Source organism: Lithobates pipiens, unplaced genomic scaffold, assembly GCF_037356315.1.
Source record: "Lithobates pipiens isolate NorthernLeopardFrog02 unplaced genomic scaffold, aLitPip1_a1.2 Scaffold_28, whole genome shotgun sequence".
Lineage (NCBI taxonomy): Eukaryota > Metazoa > Chordata > Amphibia > Anura > Ranidae > Lithobates > Lithobates pipiens.
In genome coordinates this window covers 168,272,997-168,290,845 of record NW_027507789.1, presented here as the reverse complement: position 1 = coordinate 168,290,845, position 17,849 = coordinate 168,272,997, and the positions used below count along the sequence as shown (strand labels likewise).

General features: G+C 43.7%; 1 protein-coding gene and 1 pseudogene across 1 annotated transcript; both read left to right on the top strand.

The window, feature by feature from the left end:
- The first annotated feature begins 5,330 nt into the window (after positions 1 to 5,330).
- On the top strand, positions 5,331 to 6,593 carry LOC143934918 (Ig-like V-type domain-containing protein FAM187A pseudogene; annotated as a pseudogene).
- A 7,393-nt stretch (positions 6,594 to 13,986) lies between these two features.
- LOC143934917 (Ig-like V-type domain-containing protein FAM187A) lies at positions 13,987 to 15,249 on the top strand. Its single transcript, XM_077458482.1, has one exon. It carries the CDS (start codon positions 13,987 to 13,989, stop codon positions 15,247 to 15,249), a length of 1,263 nt encoding a protein of 420 aa, XP_077314608.1.
- The last annotated feature ends 2,600 nt before the right edge of the window (positions 15,250 to 17,849 follow it).

Here is a 17,849-nt window from a genome sequence, read left to right as displayed (position 1 = left end):
GATATGGCCTTACCATGGCTTAGAGAATAATTCCAGGTATGAATATTTTATACATAGACTGGTCCAAACTGCACCAATATAACTATGTATATACCATACCTGGCCAATCCCGCTGGAAATCGCTGAAGTAAATATTGCTAGTCCAGTGATCTCTGCTTGCTTTGGGGTCTGGTATTGAACGGCTGTCCTGCTAAATTAACAGGGGAGGTCAGATGCTCACCTCAGGCACCATTCGGAAATGCTTTACATTTTGTGATTGAATGCAAATTGTTTGCTGATTGAACAAGATGGAGAGCCTGATATCACCACCACTATACCTCTTTCAATCAGAGATTGCTTTGCATTTATTCAGAAAATGCAAAGCTTTGTCTAAGTGGTGAAGCTCCTGTATTCAAAATGCAGCAGAGCAGCTGCTCAGTGGACGGCCCTCCCCCCACAAGCAAGTTGGGACCTCTGGAAAAATGGTGTCAACGTCGGTGTTTTCCAGCATCCAGGGGCATTGACCAGGTATGGTATATACATAGTTACATTGATCCAAGCTGGGCCAATGTAAAGATGTATAGAATATCCATAGCTGGAATTCCTGAAAAAAGCACTGCTCTGTAGACGCATTGGAGCATTAGCAATGCAAGAGCCTATATATTGCACCTGGAACACACTAGACCTGCAGAGCATTGAAACTGGGATGAAACACATTTTTTTTATCATAATATTGACAGCACATTCTTTAAAGGTGCTCAACTTTTTGAAGAGAAAGGGCCATTTAAGTCATTTGGTCACTGACCACAATGAACTATAGGGTTTTACCACCACCCTAACCTCGAATGTAAACAAGCCCCCCATTGGGCTTCTTTCACACCAGTGCTCTGCGGGTTACCTGTACTGGGCCAAAGACTTCTATTATATCTTGCGGGTGTGGTGCACTTTCTGGAATCGCACCAAAACTCCCACATTTAGGAGATTTTGTGTGCAATTTCAGAAAGTGCACTAAACACTATCCAGGCTGCTAGAAAGGTCCCAGGCGACGTGCAATTGGTGTCCCTCCACTTGGGACTGGAGGCAGAGTTGCAGAGGAAGCATTGGCTTTTGTTTAATATTTTTTTAATTTTAAATATTTGCGCTCCCGAATTGCGCCTTTTATTCACATATGAAGGCGTGGATTGGCCCTACCCCCTCCGTCTCCTGATTGGCTCACTGGCTATGATGGACAGCAATTAGAGCCAATGGCTCCCGCTGCCAAAAGCCAATAAGGAGTGCGAGTCTCTGGAGAGGCAAGGCTCTTGTGGACATTGCTGGATCGAGAGGAAGCTCAGGTAAGTAGTAGGGCAGGAGGTAGAAGGGGCTGCTGCACATAGGTTTTTTTTTATCGTCATGCATAGAATGAAAATGCATAGACAAACCTTCTGCCTTTAGAAACACGTTAAGTGGTTTTGAAAAGCATAAAGCTATCGGTCAATTACCCTTTTCCTTGGAGAAGTGGCGTCAAGAGGCCATTGAGGACCACTCGTTGGGCAAAACATTAGTAGGATCAGCCATGATCACAACAACCGAAAACAATATACACAGTGAGGGGAAAAAAGTATTTGACCCCCTGCTGATTTTGTACGTTTGCCCACTGACAGTTAAAATAAACCTACCATTAAAATTATAGTTTGATCATTTCTTTGTCAGAGACAGGAAAAACCACAAATAATCCAGAAAAATGCATTTCAAAAAAGTTCTAAATTCTCATTTTAATTAATTTGACCCCTTCACAAAACATCACTTGGTGGCAAAATGCTTATTGCCAATGGGAGGTCAGACGTTTCTTGTAGTTGGCCACCAGGTTTGCACACGTCCCAGGAGGGTTTTTTTCCCACTCCTCTTTGCTCTCCGAGTCTTTAAGGTTTCAAATCTAAAATTTGGTAACGTGAACCTTCAGATTAAGCTCTGGTGACTGGCTAGGCCACTCTGGGACCTTAATGTGCTTCTTCTTGAGCCACTCCTTTGTTGCCTTGGCCATGTATTTCGGGTAATTGTCATGCTGAAATACCCATGACCTAATTTCAATGCCCTGGTTGAGGGAAGGAGGTTCTCGCACAAGATTTGATGGTACATGGCCCCGTCCATAATCCCTTTTGATGCAGTGCAATTGTCCTGTCCCCTTAGCAGAAAAACACCCCCAAAGCATAATATTTCCACCTCCATGTTTGACGGTGGGGATGGTGTTCTTGGGGGTCATAGGCAGCATTTAATCCTCCTCCAAACGTTGAGTTGATGCCAAAGACCTAGGTTTTGGTCTCATCTGACCACAACACTTTCACCCAGTTCTCCTCGGAATCATTCAGATGTTCATTAGAAAACTTTGGACGGGCCTGTAGGTGTTCTTTTTTGAGAAGTGGGATCTTGCGGGCGCTGCAGGATTGCAATCCTTCACGGCCTAATGTGTTACCAATTGTTTTCTTGGTGACTATGGTCCCAGCTGCCTTGAGATCATTGACAAGATTCTCCCGTGTCGTTCTGGGCTTCCTCACCGTTTTTATGATCACTGAAACTCCACGAGGTGAGATCTTGCACTGAGCCCCAGACCAAGGGAGATTTACAGTTCTAGTTTTCTTCCATTTGCAAATAATCACACCAACTGTTGTCACCCTCTCACCAAGCTGCTTGGCAATGGTCTTGTAGCCAATTCCAGCCTGTGTGTAGGTCTACAATCATATCCCTGACATCCTTGGACAGCTTTTTGGCCATGGTGGAGTGATTGGAATCTTTGCTTCTGTGGACAGGTGTCTTTTTTATACAAATAACAAGCTGAGATTAGGAGTGCTCCTAATCTCAGCATGTTGCCTGTATAGAAGACATCTGCATACCAGAAATCTTGCTGATTGATAGGGAATCAAATAATTTTACTCATTAAAATGCAAATCCAATGTAGAACTTTTTTTGAAATGTGTTTTTCTGGATATTTTTGTTCTCTCACTGGTAAAATAAACCCGCAATTAAAATGATAGACTGATTGTCAGTGGGCAAACGTACAAAATCAGCAGGGGATCAAATACAGTATAATGCAACCTGTTACTAGCATTTACCCAGCCAGCGAATTTCTAGGTTCCCCTGTAAAAGTTCTATTTCCAGTTGATCCTGCTGGTAGAGCAACAATGCCAGTTACAGTCCCAGCTGCTAAAGGGTCAGAGTATTTGTCAATCAAAAAAGATCCACCATAAGGAAGATTCTCACATGACACCTATATGTATATAACAGATTATAATATACTAAAATAAAATATTTTGATATAGACAAACAAAATTGTTCATTCTCATAAAACCCACATACTTAAAATAAGATCCCAATTAAACTAGTGTACATCAATTTCATAATTGTTCTCCTTGCAACAGCCATATATTTTGATGTCTTGCACTGTTCACCCACTTCTTCAGGAAGGGGGAGGTGAGATTTTATAAATCAATTGATTTATTATGGGAGTGGGGATACCAGGGAGCATAACGTGTGCAAAAATGCTCTGCAGGGTTCAGTGAGTAAGCATTATACACTTTGATGGGTATCCCACTTCATTATGAGGCTTATAGTGGCAATACACACTTTGATTTTAAGATCCAATCGATGTGTGATTTGATCAAAATGACCAAATCTGCAAACAATTGAATAACCATAAGTTCCCATCAGATCATTTTGAACTCCATTTAGAACAAATTTGAATAAACAGAGTTGATCAGGTCAAAATTTTAATTGTTTTGCATCGACCTGAACAAAAAATACTTTGGTCACGAATACGATCGTATTTCAATCAATCAGATTATTAAGTAGATAATGCAGAAATAGGATCGATAATGTACGTACAATCAAAAGTTATGATAAGATCTTAACCATCAATCGAAATCCACATTGCTGTGTGTGACATATCGATCGAATGGGTTAACTATAAATTGATTAATCCTATTGGAAGAGATTGATTGGAAAATAAATTGTTTATCGAAACAGATATAACCACCATTATACTGATATAACCAGCAGGGAACCTTGACTGTAGCGGATGGAATGCAAGCAGCCTATTAAGGGTCTCGGCAGAAACTAAATATTTATTTAAAAATAAATAAAATGCAATTTGGATATTATTAAATTAAAAAACAGGCATTTCTTTAGGAAGGTACAACAGGAAACGAAATAAATCAAGTACGGCGCTGTCACATCCTATCCAGTTCCTCCAGAATACTTTGTAACAATGGAAGGCGGTCGCTGCCACTTGATGCCCACAAGACAGGTACAACAGGAAACGAAATAAATCAAGTACGGCGCTGTCACATCCTATCCAGTTCCTCCAGAATACTTATTTAGGAAGCCTTGCACAGTTAGGCCGCATGCAGACTGGATGCTTTTGGATGTTTTTACAGCTGCTGTTTTTGGCTTCAGACATTTTTTCTACAGTCAAACTCTCCAGCATGTTATGCTGTGTGTCCATACACACATAGGCTGTTATCAACTGTTTTTGGCTGCAAAAAAACCCTAAATTAGTGGGTTCTGAGAGGCGTTTTTCAGCTGTAAAAATGCTCTAGCACTGATAAACGTCGATAAACACTCAAAAACGCATCACACCAGCACTTAATGAATTGAAAAAAAACAAAAAAAAAAAAAAACGCTATTGCAAAAACATGGAAAGATTCACTGCAAAGCTACTGGCATTTTTATAACGTTATTATAACATATGAGGCCTCACATTTTGGGTCTGTTCACATCATGAGAAATGTCCTTAGGGAATTATTCACACAAATATAGTGTTTGGGTTTACAGATATTAAAAAAAAAAAAAAAATCCCCACTTCCAGACCAGCAGTTAGCAAATGCCAGTTTGAATGTGTATTCTGGCTAACTGTCATCACTAACACAGATATTGTTATCCATGTCTAAACAGACTTGAATATTACACTCACACAGCTGAAAATAAAGACCCCGATCCTGTTAAATCTTTATTCATTAAACTCATTATAGAAGAAATAAGAGGGTTTGCTGATTGCATTTAATCTGATAAAATTAAATCTACTATCTCTGGTTTCTATAGGCTGATCCATATCTTTCAATGCTTATAAATGAATTCCAATACAATATGTAGCAATTTCCATCCAGTAATATTGCCAGACCAAACTAATTCATCTGCTAGAGCAGTTTACAGGGTTGTATTTTTCCTCTGTTTTCCATTGCAATGCCTGGGTGAGGTTTCCATGGCAACCACTGAACTCTATGACATCATAATAACGGCTCCAGCTGAGGATATAAACAGCCTGCAGCCTCACTGCTCCTTTCAGAAGACACTGACCTCAGTACAGTGCAGACCGTTAGATGCATTCTAATATGGAATTCACAAAGCTTATTAGTATTTTGCTGTTTTTCATCTGTTGGCATATCACAACAGTGAATGCTTATGTTCTTGCAGAAAAGGAACCAACAAATGAAAAGCTTTTATGCCCGTCTATTCCGATTTATGAAAGTGTGGCTTATGCCACCGATATGACCATAGAACTGCCCTGTAAGTGCAGACCAGACACAAAGACACGTGTTTACTGGTTCTATAAAAAATCAGTGAACAGTGTAACAACTAAGATGCTGACATCAGATGGAGCACAGAAGTCTCTTCATGTGGAGTCGAAGATCGTCATCAAAGTGTACAACATCATCATACACAAGGCTCGTGTAAAAGACTCAGGAATTTACATATGTGGAAACGGCGATGGTGCGTTCTTCTGGGGGTACGACATTGATGTGCAGGATACCTCAAATGCTTATGTGGCATTTCAGGAGCACTACCAAGACCCACAGCCAGACCTCCAAACGGAGCACCTGACAGCCTTCACCGCTTTCTGGAACTGGGAAAAGTGTGACCGCTGTGATGTCCCCGGGGAACAAAGAAAGCTAGGCTTTTGCTATGTCAGTAGTGCCCATCTTGAACCAAGGCACATGCTCTTAGAGAACAGCGTTGTTCCCTGCGGCTCGCATGGGATTCCCGACAACCTGCGAAAGGAAATTTCCGATCGAAGACCAGAAATATTCATCAGGAGTTGTCGGACCCCCTGCCACACAAGGGTTCCAGGGTTAAAAGGTACCGCCCAATACTGGCTACACAAAGTAGGCAAGCTTAAGAATTATATCCCATTCCTCTCCAAGGCTCCGACTGAGAAACATACACACACCGTGGGGAGCAGTCTTACTCTTGCCTGCCCAGGTGCCAAACCAGGAGATGCTGTTGCCTGGGATAAAAACGACAAGCAATTCTACAAATCAGACTATCTGATTGGCCAAAAGCAGGCGTCACGTATCTTTATAGATCACGGCAATCATCTGAACTTCCGCTACGTCCGGTACAGCGACCAAGCAACATATTACTGTTGGCTGCAAGGGAAGCTTAAAGCTGGCATCAAGCTAACCCTTTCAATGGACCCAACAGAAAAGCGAAAGTTCAAAGATTCTGACTCCATCCGCGCAGTGAGAATTATTGGTGTCAGTTTTGCCATTTTTTTCCTTATTTTTGTGATAGTCCATTGCATAAAATGCAGTGCCTATAATTGTAAGTATTCGCCATCACCATGCATAGCAGACATGGTCTAAGGAGTCATTTATGGGTCACTACAAGTCATTGGTCTGGTCACACACTATTTAGAGAGGGGAGGGAGAGAGGTGGGGGGGGAGAGGTGGAGAAAAGAGAGGGGAGGGAGAGAGGTGGAGAAAAGAGAGGGGAGGGAGAGAGGTGGAGAAAAGAGAGAGGGGGAGAAAGAGAGGTGGAGGGTGGGGGGGGGGGGGGGGAGAGACAGGGCCAATCACAGCCCATCTGTACTATGTAATTAGCTTGGGCCAATCATAGCTAATCACAACAAAACAAACTGAATAAGAGAAAGAGAGAGGGGGGAGAGAGAGATGTTGGGAGAGAGAGAAAGGAGACTCTCTTAAGGTCACTACAAATCAAGGAGTGTCAGGCTCTAATTCCGCAGCCTACAGTACAAGGAGATATCCAGCAAAGCCATTACTAAAAATGCACACAAAAGAAAAAACTACCAGATGCCCCGATCAACAGTTTTGTATAGCCCTCTATCTGGCTATTGGTGATAATTAGAGAAGTCAAGGGGTGCGGCTGCTCTTTATGGATCCTCTGGGTGGCAGGAACACATCTAGACAAAACACAAAGAAGAGAGCACAAAGCCGCCCTAGTGTAACTCAGCTTTAACCACTTGCGGTAGAATGGCATGGGCAGGCAGAGTAATGTATCCATACGTTACTCCCTCCCATGGGCGTCCCCCCAGTGCTCGAGGTGGTCGGCTTTGTTTCAGGAGTGATCCGTCCTGAGGGGGAGGCCACAGATTCATGACGATCGCTCCTGATGAATGAGAAGCTTCCTCTGCTTCTTAAGTCATAGTTCAAAATACTCAACACTCAGTGAGCGACTTATTAGAGCAGAAGCCAGCAAGGTGCAGGTCGCATATGCAGAAAAGAGTGCAGAGTTGGAAACGGAGACAGTGCTTCAGACCGCACATCAAAGAGCAGAGCTGGAAGCTCAGACCGCACGTCAAAGAGCAGAGTTGGAAGCTCGGACCGTACGTCAAAGAGCAGAGCTGGAAGCTCAGACCGCATGTCAAAGAGCAGAGTTGGAAGCTCAGACCGCACGTCAAAGAGCAGAGCTGGAAGCTCAGACCGCATGTCAAAGAGCAGAGTTGGAAGCTCAGACCGCACGTCAAAGAGCAGAGTTGGAAGCTCAGACCGCACGTCAAAGAGCAGAGTTGGAAGCTCAGACCGCACGTCAAAGAGCAGAGCTGGAAGCTCAGACCGCACGTCAAAGAGCAGAGTTGGAAGCTCAGACCGCACGTCAAAGAGCAGAGTTGGAAGCTCAGACCGCACGTCAAAAAGCAACAATAGAAATCTTAAACGAACAGTGTAAACATGATGCAGCTATGGCAAAGTTAAGGGTCCTAGAGCAAGCTATCAGTGCAGACGAAGATGCAAGTGAGAAAGACAGAATCAACCTCAACATAGCAGATATGGAAGATCCCCTCAAACGCACTAAAGACTGTCCTAAGGCACTGCAGTGTACACTCCATCGTCTCCAATGCTACTGATAACATAGAGACTCCTTCACAGCTTCAAGTTAAAGAGGTTCCAGCAACTTCCAACACGCAAAATCATTCCAGTGTATTTCCTGCCTGCCTACCTAACCTTACTTCTTACGTCACAGAGCATCAGAGCAAGCTGCAAGCAAGTCTCAATTTCCTATCATCCTATCTGCTGCCCGTGTTAAGCCATTAAGGTCAGTTTTCATGGACAATCCTACAGCAGGCCTCACAGCTGCATGGGAGTAGAGCAAAGTTCTGGCAGTCCAGAAGCTATAGAAAACGCCTTGTTTATGCGTCTGGAAACTTTCCCAAAGATATCTGGTAAGGACAACAAGGAGTTCCAGAGACTGACTTTCTCCTTGAGCTTCAGCTAGCCAAGGCAGACCCAAAACTACCAGGACTCAGTTACCTTGACACTGCAAGAGGGGTAAACCCAATCGTCTCCAAGCTCCCGTATGGTTTACAAGAGAAATGGTCTGCACTAGGGCCATCATACAAAAACAGAACAAGGTCTCCTTCCCTCCATTCTCTTTCTTCTGCAAATTCATCAGGAAAATTGCAGAGACCGAGACTGATCCAAGTTCCTACAGTGAGTACAGTCTCTTCTCAAATTGGAGGCATAGGTATGATAGAATGGGGGGGGGGGGGGGGCGGAATTGGAGGAATAGGTATGATAGAATGGGGGAGGGGGGCGGACTTGGAGGCATAGGTATGATAGAATGGGGGGGGGGGCCGAATTGGAGGAATAGGTATGATAGAATGGGGGAGGGGGGGCAGAATTGGAGGCATAGGTATGATAGAATGGGGGGTTGCTGGGGGCCATTGAAGGTGCACAAAGCACAGGGGGGGGGGGGATTGGAGGCAGAGATATACTGGCAAGAAGGATTATAGGTATAGAGATGTGCTAGGGGGAGAAGGGATTGGAGTTGGAGGTAGAGGTGTACTGTGATGGAGGTAGAGGTGTTGAGCAAGGAATTTCAGTTTATTTTATTTTTTGCATGTGTTCCCCTTCCATGTGCTCCTTGCTGCAAAGGCCAATTATAGGTGAGGGCAGGGGCCATTTGTTTGTACTGGGAAAATATTGGTGAGGGTGCGCACTGGACACCTTTATTGCCATGTGCTGGGTGTCCAGTGTGCTCCTGTGCCTTTAAGGAGAGGTGGTCTCCCTCCAGACTCACTTGCCCTCTGCCTATCCATTATAATGCATGGGCTTCCACTGTGGAGGCTCTCAAAATTTAGAGTTAGGACTACAGAAAATACTGGGGTGCCTTGACGGGGCTCTGTAGCTTATGCATGTATTTGCAAATATGTGCAGACCAAACCCCTGGTTTTGCCGCATACTGTTAGACAGGAAAATTCAGTTGGTTAGCAGGCCGGTCGATAAGTTGAGCAAGGAATTTCTCTGGTTTTCTTTTGCATGTGTTGCTCCTTGTTGCAAAGGTCAGTTATAGGTGAGGGTAGTGGCCATTTGTTTGCACTGGGGGAGACATTGGAGGTAGAGGTGTACTAGGGAGGCGTTGGAGGTAGACATGTACTGTGATGTAAAAGGGGGATTGTGATATGCAGGGGGGACAGAGGACACCAATGTAAGAAGAACATTGTTGCACCCCATGACCACTACCACCTCCAGGAGAGGAGAAGGGCACCTGAATCAGATGAACTGCGCAATTTGTCAATGTTCTATCTCCGTTACTGGGATTTGTACTCTTCTATAGCTGGTGGTATTTTGCACTGCTGTATTATATACTGCTGGGATTTGTAGTCCTGTATAGCTGGTGGTATTCTGTATTGCTGGGATATGTAGTCCTGGTGGTATTCTGTATTGCTGGGATATGTAGTCCTGGTGGTATTCTGTATTGCTGGGATATGTAGTCCTGGTGGTATTCTGTATTGCCTCTTTCTTGTTCTCAGGAGAGATGTGACACCTCATCTTAGTCCACAAATTCAACTGGCTTTTCTCTTCGGTTTTGAGGCCTTTACAGGTTTTTGAAAGCACATAAAAGAAACACGAAACAGCAAACAGCAAATTCAACTTTTTCATTAAAGCAAAAGCTCGGCCTACTACTGTGGAGTCACAACCAAATCCTATAGAAAAAGACAATGAATCAAGAACAAATCCAGCTGCTAGCTGTAGTTTGCCTCACAACCCAACTGCCATAACACCTAAGAGGAAAAATGATGGTGATGCGGACAAGACCTCTAAAAAATGCTCTTTCAATATGCATTGGCCGCAACTATTTTCATGGCTTATTTTCTCAGAGGATACAGATACAGTTACATGTAAAGTTTGCAGTCGGTTCCCCCAAACTGCTAATGCAAAATGGAAAGATGTGATAAAGGCTCCCTTTAAAAGGGAAACCTTTGTATGGCACGAGAAAAGTAATAAGCACAAGGAGAATGTTGATAAAGCCATTTTCGAGATTTCCCTGATTTATTAATGTTAGCTGCTGAACTTGATGTACCAGTTCTGCAGAAGTATGGAAATGATGTGCAATGCAAACAATTCATTCATTTCATTGCAAAAACAATCAGAGAAAGTCTTGTGGCATCATGATTGACGGATCTACTGATCGAACGTCCAATGAACATGCAAACATTTATGTCCGTTATGTTTCAGAAGGACTAAAAATTATTGGGTACTTTTGCTCTAGAAAGAGCTACCTATCAAGGTTATTTCAAAGGATTGACTGCCTTTTTGGATAGTCTGCATCTTAATTACAAAGGCACTTCTTGGGTTGCAGGTTTGGGAATGGATGGGGCTGCAAGCATGCTTGGCCACAAGTCTGGTTTGGCAGTCCAGATGAAAGACATCTGCCCACAGATGATGAGTATACATTGTGTGGCTCATCGCTTGCAGCTTGCTGTCTTGGGTGTTTGCAAGGAAGTGCCATACCTACACACATTCGATGATGTGGTACGGCGTACTTTTAAACAGGGGTGGACTGACAACTCATGGGGCCCCCGGCAATAGGAGATTATGGGGCCCCCAAGCAATCAGAGATTATGGGGCCACACAGTATACACAAACACACACAAACACACACACACACTATACATAGACATGTTTCTATTGGCTGAGAAGGTACTGGAGAGGTGGGGCAGCTATAATCTTGGGATTTTTAGACCAAAAGGATGTCGGTAAGGGACATTTCACAGACAGACGTAAAAAAAAACCACAAATTTTTTACATACTGTCCCTGGTTTTACTGAGGCTGGCAACCCTAATGGGGCCCCCTAGTGGCATGGGGCCCTTGGGCAGTGCCCGAGTTGCGCAATGGTCAGTCTGCCCCTGCTTTTAAATATAATCATGGCTCTGCCAAATGCCCACAGCAACTGAAAGAAATGGCAAAATCTTTAAGCGAGGAAATCTTGGAACTGAAAGATATACACACAGTGCGCTGGTTATGCAGCAAAGTTGATGCTTTGCGTGATTTTCGTCAAAACTGGAAATCAGTGGTGAGGCATTTTGAGCAGATATCATCTGAAGGATCCATTGATTCTGCTAAGGTTAAAGGTATCCTGAAAGACCTAAAACAGGTGAAGTTTGTGAAACTTTTGTCTTTCCTACTTGATTTTTATGGCAAGCTGAAACCATTGTCAGAGGGTCTTCAAAACAAAGAACTTATGATCTGTCGTGTAAAAACCAAACTAGAACATTCAGTTAAAATTCTCCAGGATCTTTGTAAAGGGAGAAGAAAAAACAAACTTGAATTTCTAGATAAGTTTACAGGTGATGGAACACTTTATGGGCTACAGCTGACCAACCTTGATGCCGGTGAAAGAGAATTTCATTCTATACGCCAAACTGTATTGGACAAAGCTGAAAGATATATCATTTTGAGCCTTTCTTCAGTTTCTTCTGATATTGTGCAAACTTTAAATATATCTGACAGCCTGTCCCGGCCAGACAAAGCACACATCCTCAACTTTGGATTGACTGAGCTGCACAGAATTGGAAAGCATGTTTTGCATGAGTTTGAGGACAACGTTGACCTTTTAGAAGCCCAGTGGGCTGACATGAAACTCTCCATTCAAAATGGACTTTTTTCAATGAGACTTTGAAAAGAATGAACTAGCAGAAAGAGATTCCCCACAATACCCCCCCCCCCCCCGCTTTATTTGCCTTAATACCACACTTGCACTTAGGGAAAGCAGTTCTTTTCCTTTTATGTTTACATTGTTTTATGTTAATATTGTTAAAGTTGTTGTTGTTTATTTTTGTAACCTAATTCTAAATAAAACATTTAACAGTGTTATTTCATGAGATCATTTACAAGGGCGTGTTTAGGGGCCTGGCAGGGTAGGGTTTGCGTGGGGCAATAGGTGGCGAGTAACTCTTAAGGCCTGGCTAGTAGCTCAGGACCTGACATTTTTAGGCCTGTCCTAGACGATCAGAGCAATAGATTGCTCGCAAAATCAGAACTGTTTGATCTATTTGAAATAAAAGGCGAAGCTCATCCTTACACCTTTGGCCAGGAATACGATCGTATTTCAATCAATCAGATTATACGATTAGATAATGCAGAAATGGGATCAATAATGTACAATCAAAAGTTATGATCATATCTTAACCATCAATCGAAATCCACATTCCTGTGTGTGACATATCGATCGAATGGGTTAACTATAAATTGATTATTTCTATTGGAAGAGATTGATTGGAAAATAAATTGTTTATCGAAACAGAAATAACCACCATTATACTGATATAACTGTCAATCAGCCGGCAGGGAACCTTGACTGTAGCGGATGGAATGAAAGCAGCCTATTAACAAGGGTCTCAGAGCAGAAACTAGATATTTATTTAAAAATAAATAAAATGAAATTTGAATATTATTAAATTAAAAAACAGGCATTTATTTAGGAAGCCTTACACAGTTAGGTCGCATGCACACTGGATTATTTTGGATGTTTTTACAGCTGCTGTTTTTGGCTTCAGACATTTTTTCTACAATCAATAAACTCTCCAGCATGTTATGCTGTGTGTCCATACACACATAGGCTGTTATCAACTGTTTTTGGCTGGGGTGTTTTTTTGGCTGAAAAAAAGCCCAAAACTAATGGGCTCTGAGAGGTGTTTTTCAGCTGTAAAAATGCTCTAGCACTGATAAACGTCGATAAACACTCAAAAACGCATCACACCAGTGTTTTATGTTTTTGAGCCATTGAAAAAAAACAAAAAAAAAATGCTATTGCAAAAACATGGAAAGACTCACTGCAAAGCTACTGGCATTTTTCTAACGTTATTATAACATATGAGACCTCACATTTTGGGTCTGTTCACATCATGGAAATTGTCCTTAGGGAATTATTCGCACAAATATAGTGTTTGGGTTTACAGATATTTAAAAATAAAAAATAAAAAATACATCCCCACTTCCAGACCCGCAGTTAGCAAATGACAGTTGGAATTTGAATTTGTTTTCTGGCTAACTGTCATCGCTAACACAGATATTGTTATCCATGTCTAAACAGACTTGAATATTACACTCACACAGCTGAAAATAAAGACCCCGATCCTGTTAAATCTTTATTCATTAAACTCATTATAGAAGAAATAGGAGGGTTTGCTGATTGCATTTAATCTGATAAAATTAAATCTACTATCTCTGGTTTCTATAGGCTGATCCATATCTTTCAATGCTTATAAATGAATTCCAATACAATATGTAGCAATTTCCATCCAGTAATATTGCCAGACCAAACTAATTCATCTGCTAGAGCAGTTTACAGGGTTGTATTTTTCCTCTGTTTTCCATTGCAATGCCTGGATGTGGTTTCCATGGCAACCACTGAACTCTATGACATCATAATAACGGCTCCAGCTGAGGATATAAACAGCCTGCAGCCTCACTGCTCCTTTCAGAAGACACTGACCTCAGTACAGTGCAGACTGTTAGATGCATTCTAGTATGGAATTCACAAAGCTTATTAGTATTTTGCTGTTTTTCATCTGTTGGCATATCACAACAGTGAATGCTTATGTTCTTGCAGAAAAGGAACCAACAAATGAAAAGCTTTTATGCCCGTCTATTCCGATTTATGAAAGTGTGGCTTATGCCACCGATATGACCATAGAACTGCCCTGTAAGTGCAGACCAGACACAAAGACACGTGTTTACTGGTTCTATAAAAAATCAGTGAACAGTGTAAAAACTAAGATGCTGACATCAGATGGAGCACAGAAGTCTCTTCATGTGGAGTCGAAGATCGTCATCAAAGTGTACAACATCATCATACACAAGGCTCGTGTAAAAGACTCAGGAATTTACATATGTGGAAACGGCGATGGTGCGTTCTTCTGGGGGTACGACATTGATGTGCAGGATACCTCAAATGCTTATGTGGCATTTCAGGAGCACTACCAAGACCCACAGCCAGACCTCCAAACGGAGCACCTGACAGCCTTCACCGCTTTCTGGAACTGGGAAAAGTGTGACCGCTGTGATGTCCCCGGGGAACAAAGAAAGCTAGGCTTTTGCTATGTCAGCAGTGCCCATCTTGAACCAAGGCACCTGCTCTTACAGAACAGCGTTGTTCCCTGTGGCTCACATGGGATTCCCGACAACCTGCGAAAGGAAATTTCCGATCGAAAACCAGAAATATTCATCAGGAGTTGTCGGACCCCCTGCCACACAAGGGTTCCAGGGTTAAAAGGTACCGCCCAATACTGGCTACACAAAGTAGGCAAGCTTAAGAATTATATCCCATTCCTCTCCAAGGCTCCGACTGAGAAACATACACACACCGTGGGGAGCAGTCTTACTCTTGCCTGCCCAGGTGCCAAACCAGGAGATGCTGTTGCCTGGGATAAAAACGACAAACAATTCTACAAATCAGACTATCTGATTGGCCAAAAGCAGGCGTCACGTATCTTTATAGATCACGGCAATCATCTGAACTTCCGCTACGTCCGGTACAGCGACCAAGCAACATATTACTGTTGGCTGCAAGGGAAGCTTAAAGCTGGCATCAAGCTAACCCTTTCAATGGACCCAACAGAAAAGCGAAAGTTCAAAGATTCTGACTCCATCCGCGCAGTGAGAATTATTGGTGTCAGTTTTGCAATTTTTTTCCTTATTTTTGTGATAGTCCATTGCATAAAATGCAGCGCCTATAATTGTAAGTATTCGCCATCACCATGCATAGCAGACATGGTCTAAGGAGTCATTTATGGGTCACTACAAGTCATTGGTCTGGTCACACACTATTTATTTAGAGAGGGGAGGGAGAGAGGTGGGGGGGGGGGGGGGAGAGGTGGAGAAAAGAGAGAGGGGAGGGAGAGAGGTGGAGAAAAGAGAGAGGGGGAGAAAGAGAGGTGGAGGGTGGGGGGTGGGGGGAGAGACAGGGCCAATCACAGCCCATCTGTACTATGTAATTAGCTTGGGCCAATCATAGCTAATCACAACAAAACAAACTGAATAAGAGAAAGAGAGAGGGGGGAGAGAAGAGGGTGGGGAGAGAGAAAACGGTGGGGGGAGAGAGAGACATTGGGAGAGAGAGAAAGGAGACTCTCTTAAGGTCACTACAAATCAAGGAGTGGGAGGCTCTAATTCCGCAGCCTACAGTACAAGGAGATATCCAGCAAAGCCATCACTAAAAATGCACACAAAAGAAAAAACTAGCAGATGCGCTGATCAACAGTTTGGTATAGCCCTCCAGCTGGCTATTGGTGATAATTAGACAAGTCAGGGGGTGCGGCTGCTCTCTGTGGATCCTCTGGGTGGCAGGAACACATCTAGACAAAACACAAAGAAGAGAGCACAAAGCCGCCCTAGTGTAACTCAGCTTTAACCACTTGCAGTAGAATGGCATGGGCAGGCAGAGTAATGTATCCATACGTTACTCCCTCCCATGGGCGTCCCCCCCGGTGCTCGAGGTGGTCGGCTTTGTTTCAGGGGTGATCCGTCCTGAGGGGGAGGCCACAGATTCATGACGATCGCTCCTGATGAATGAGAAGCTTCCTCTGCTTCTTAAGTCATAGTTCAAAATACTCAACACTCAGTGAGCGACTTATTAGAGCCCGCGCTGAAGCGGAAGCCAGCAAGGTGCAAGTCGCATATGCAGAAAAGAGTGCAGAGTTGAAAACGGAGACAGTGCTTCAGACCGCACGTCAAAGAGCAGAGTTGGAAGCTCAGACCGCACGTCAAAGAGCAGAGTTGGAAGCTCAGACCGCACGTCAAAGAGCAGAGTTGGAAGCTCAGACCGCACGTCAAAGAGCAGAGTTGGATGCTCAGACCGCACGTCAAAGAGCAGAGTTGGATGCTCAGACCGCACATCAAAGAGCAGAGTTGGATGCTCAGACTGCACGTCAAAGAGCAGAGTTGGAAGCTCAGACTGCACGTCAAAGAGCAGAGTTGGACGCTCAGACCGCACGTCAAAGAGCAGAGTTGGACGCTCAGACTGCACGTCAAAGAGCAGAGTTGGAAGCTCAGACCGCACGTCAAAGAGCAGAGTTGGAAGCTCAGACCGCACGTCAAAGAGCAGAGTTGGAAGCTCAGACCGCACGTCAATAAGTAAGAAAGACAGAATCAACCTCAACATAACAGATATGGAAGATCCCCTCAAACGTACTAAAGACTATGTCCTAAGGCACTGCAGTGTACACTCCATCGTCTCCAATGCTCCTGATAACATAGAGACTCTTTCACAGCTTCAAGTTAAAGAGGTTCCAGCAACTTCCAACACGCAAAATCACTCCAGTGTATTTCCTGCCTGCCTACCTAACCTTACTTCTTACGTCACAGAGCGTCAGAGCAAGCTGCAAGCTCAACGTACCATTGGAACAACCGACTTCAAGCAAGCAACTCACTTGAACGCATCTGCTGCACCATATTTCCCTGTGTCCTTTAACAACAATGTCAAAGATAGCGCAATCAGCACCATTCAGCCAACAACACCTCGCATAAAGGAAGAGACAACTGAGACAGCAGAGTTTGTGAGGTACATACTTCGCAGAGAGCTCACAAAGCCTACAATCAGTGATCACGGCATTACTGCTGCTGCAGAATTGGAGGCATAGGTATGATAGAATGGAGGGTTGCTGGGGGCCATTGGAGGTGCACAAAGCACAGGTTTGCTTGGGGGGGGGATTTGGAGGCAGAGATATACTGGCAAGAAGGATTATAGGTATAGAGGTGTGCTAGGGGGAGAAGGGATTGGAGTTGGAGGTAGAGGTGTACTGTGATGGAGGTAGAGGTGTACTGTGATGGAGATAGAGGTGTTGAGCAAGGAATTTCAGTTTTTTTTTTGCATGTGTTCCCCTTCCATGTGCTCCTTGCTGCAAAGGTCAATTATAGGTGAGGGCGGGGGCCATTTGTTTGTACTGGGAAAATATTGGTGAGGGTGGGCACTGGACACCTTTATTGCCATGTGCTGGGTGTCCAGTGTGCTCCTGTGCCTTTAAGGAGAGGTGGTCTCCCTCCAGACTCACTTGCCCTCTGCCTATCCATTATAATGCATGGGCTTCCACTGTGGAGGCTCTCAAAATTTAGAGTTAGGACTACAGAAAATACTGGGGTGCCTTGACGGGGCTCTGTAGCTTATGCATGTATTTGCAAATATGTGCAGACTAAACCCCTGGTTTTGCCGCATACTGTTAAACAGGAAAATTCAGCTGGTTAGCAGGCCGGTCGATAAGTTGAGCAAGTAATTTCTCTGATTTTCTTTTGCATGTGTTGCTCCTTGTTGCAAAGGTCAGTTATAGGTGAGGGTAGTGGCCATTTGTTTGCACTGGGGGAGACGTTGGAGGTAGAGGTGTACT

Coding starts and splice junctions, on each gene's coding strand:
- LOC143934917 (XM_077458482.1), top strand. CDS start 13,987: ATGCATTCTAGTATGGAATTCACAAAGCTTATTAGTATTTTGCTGTTT.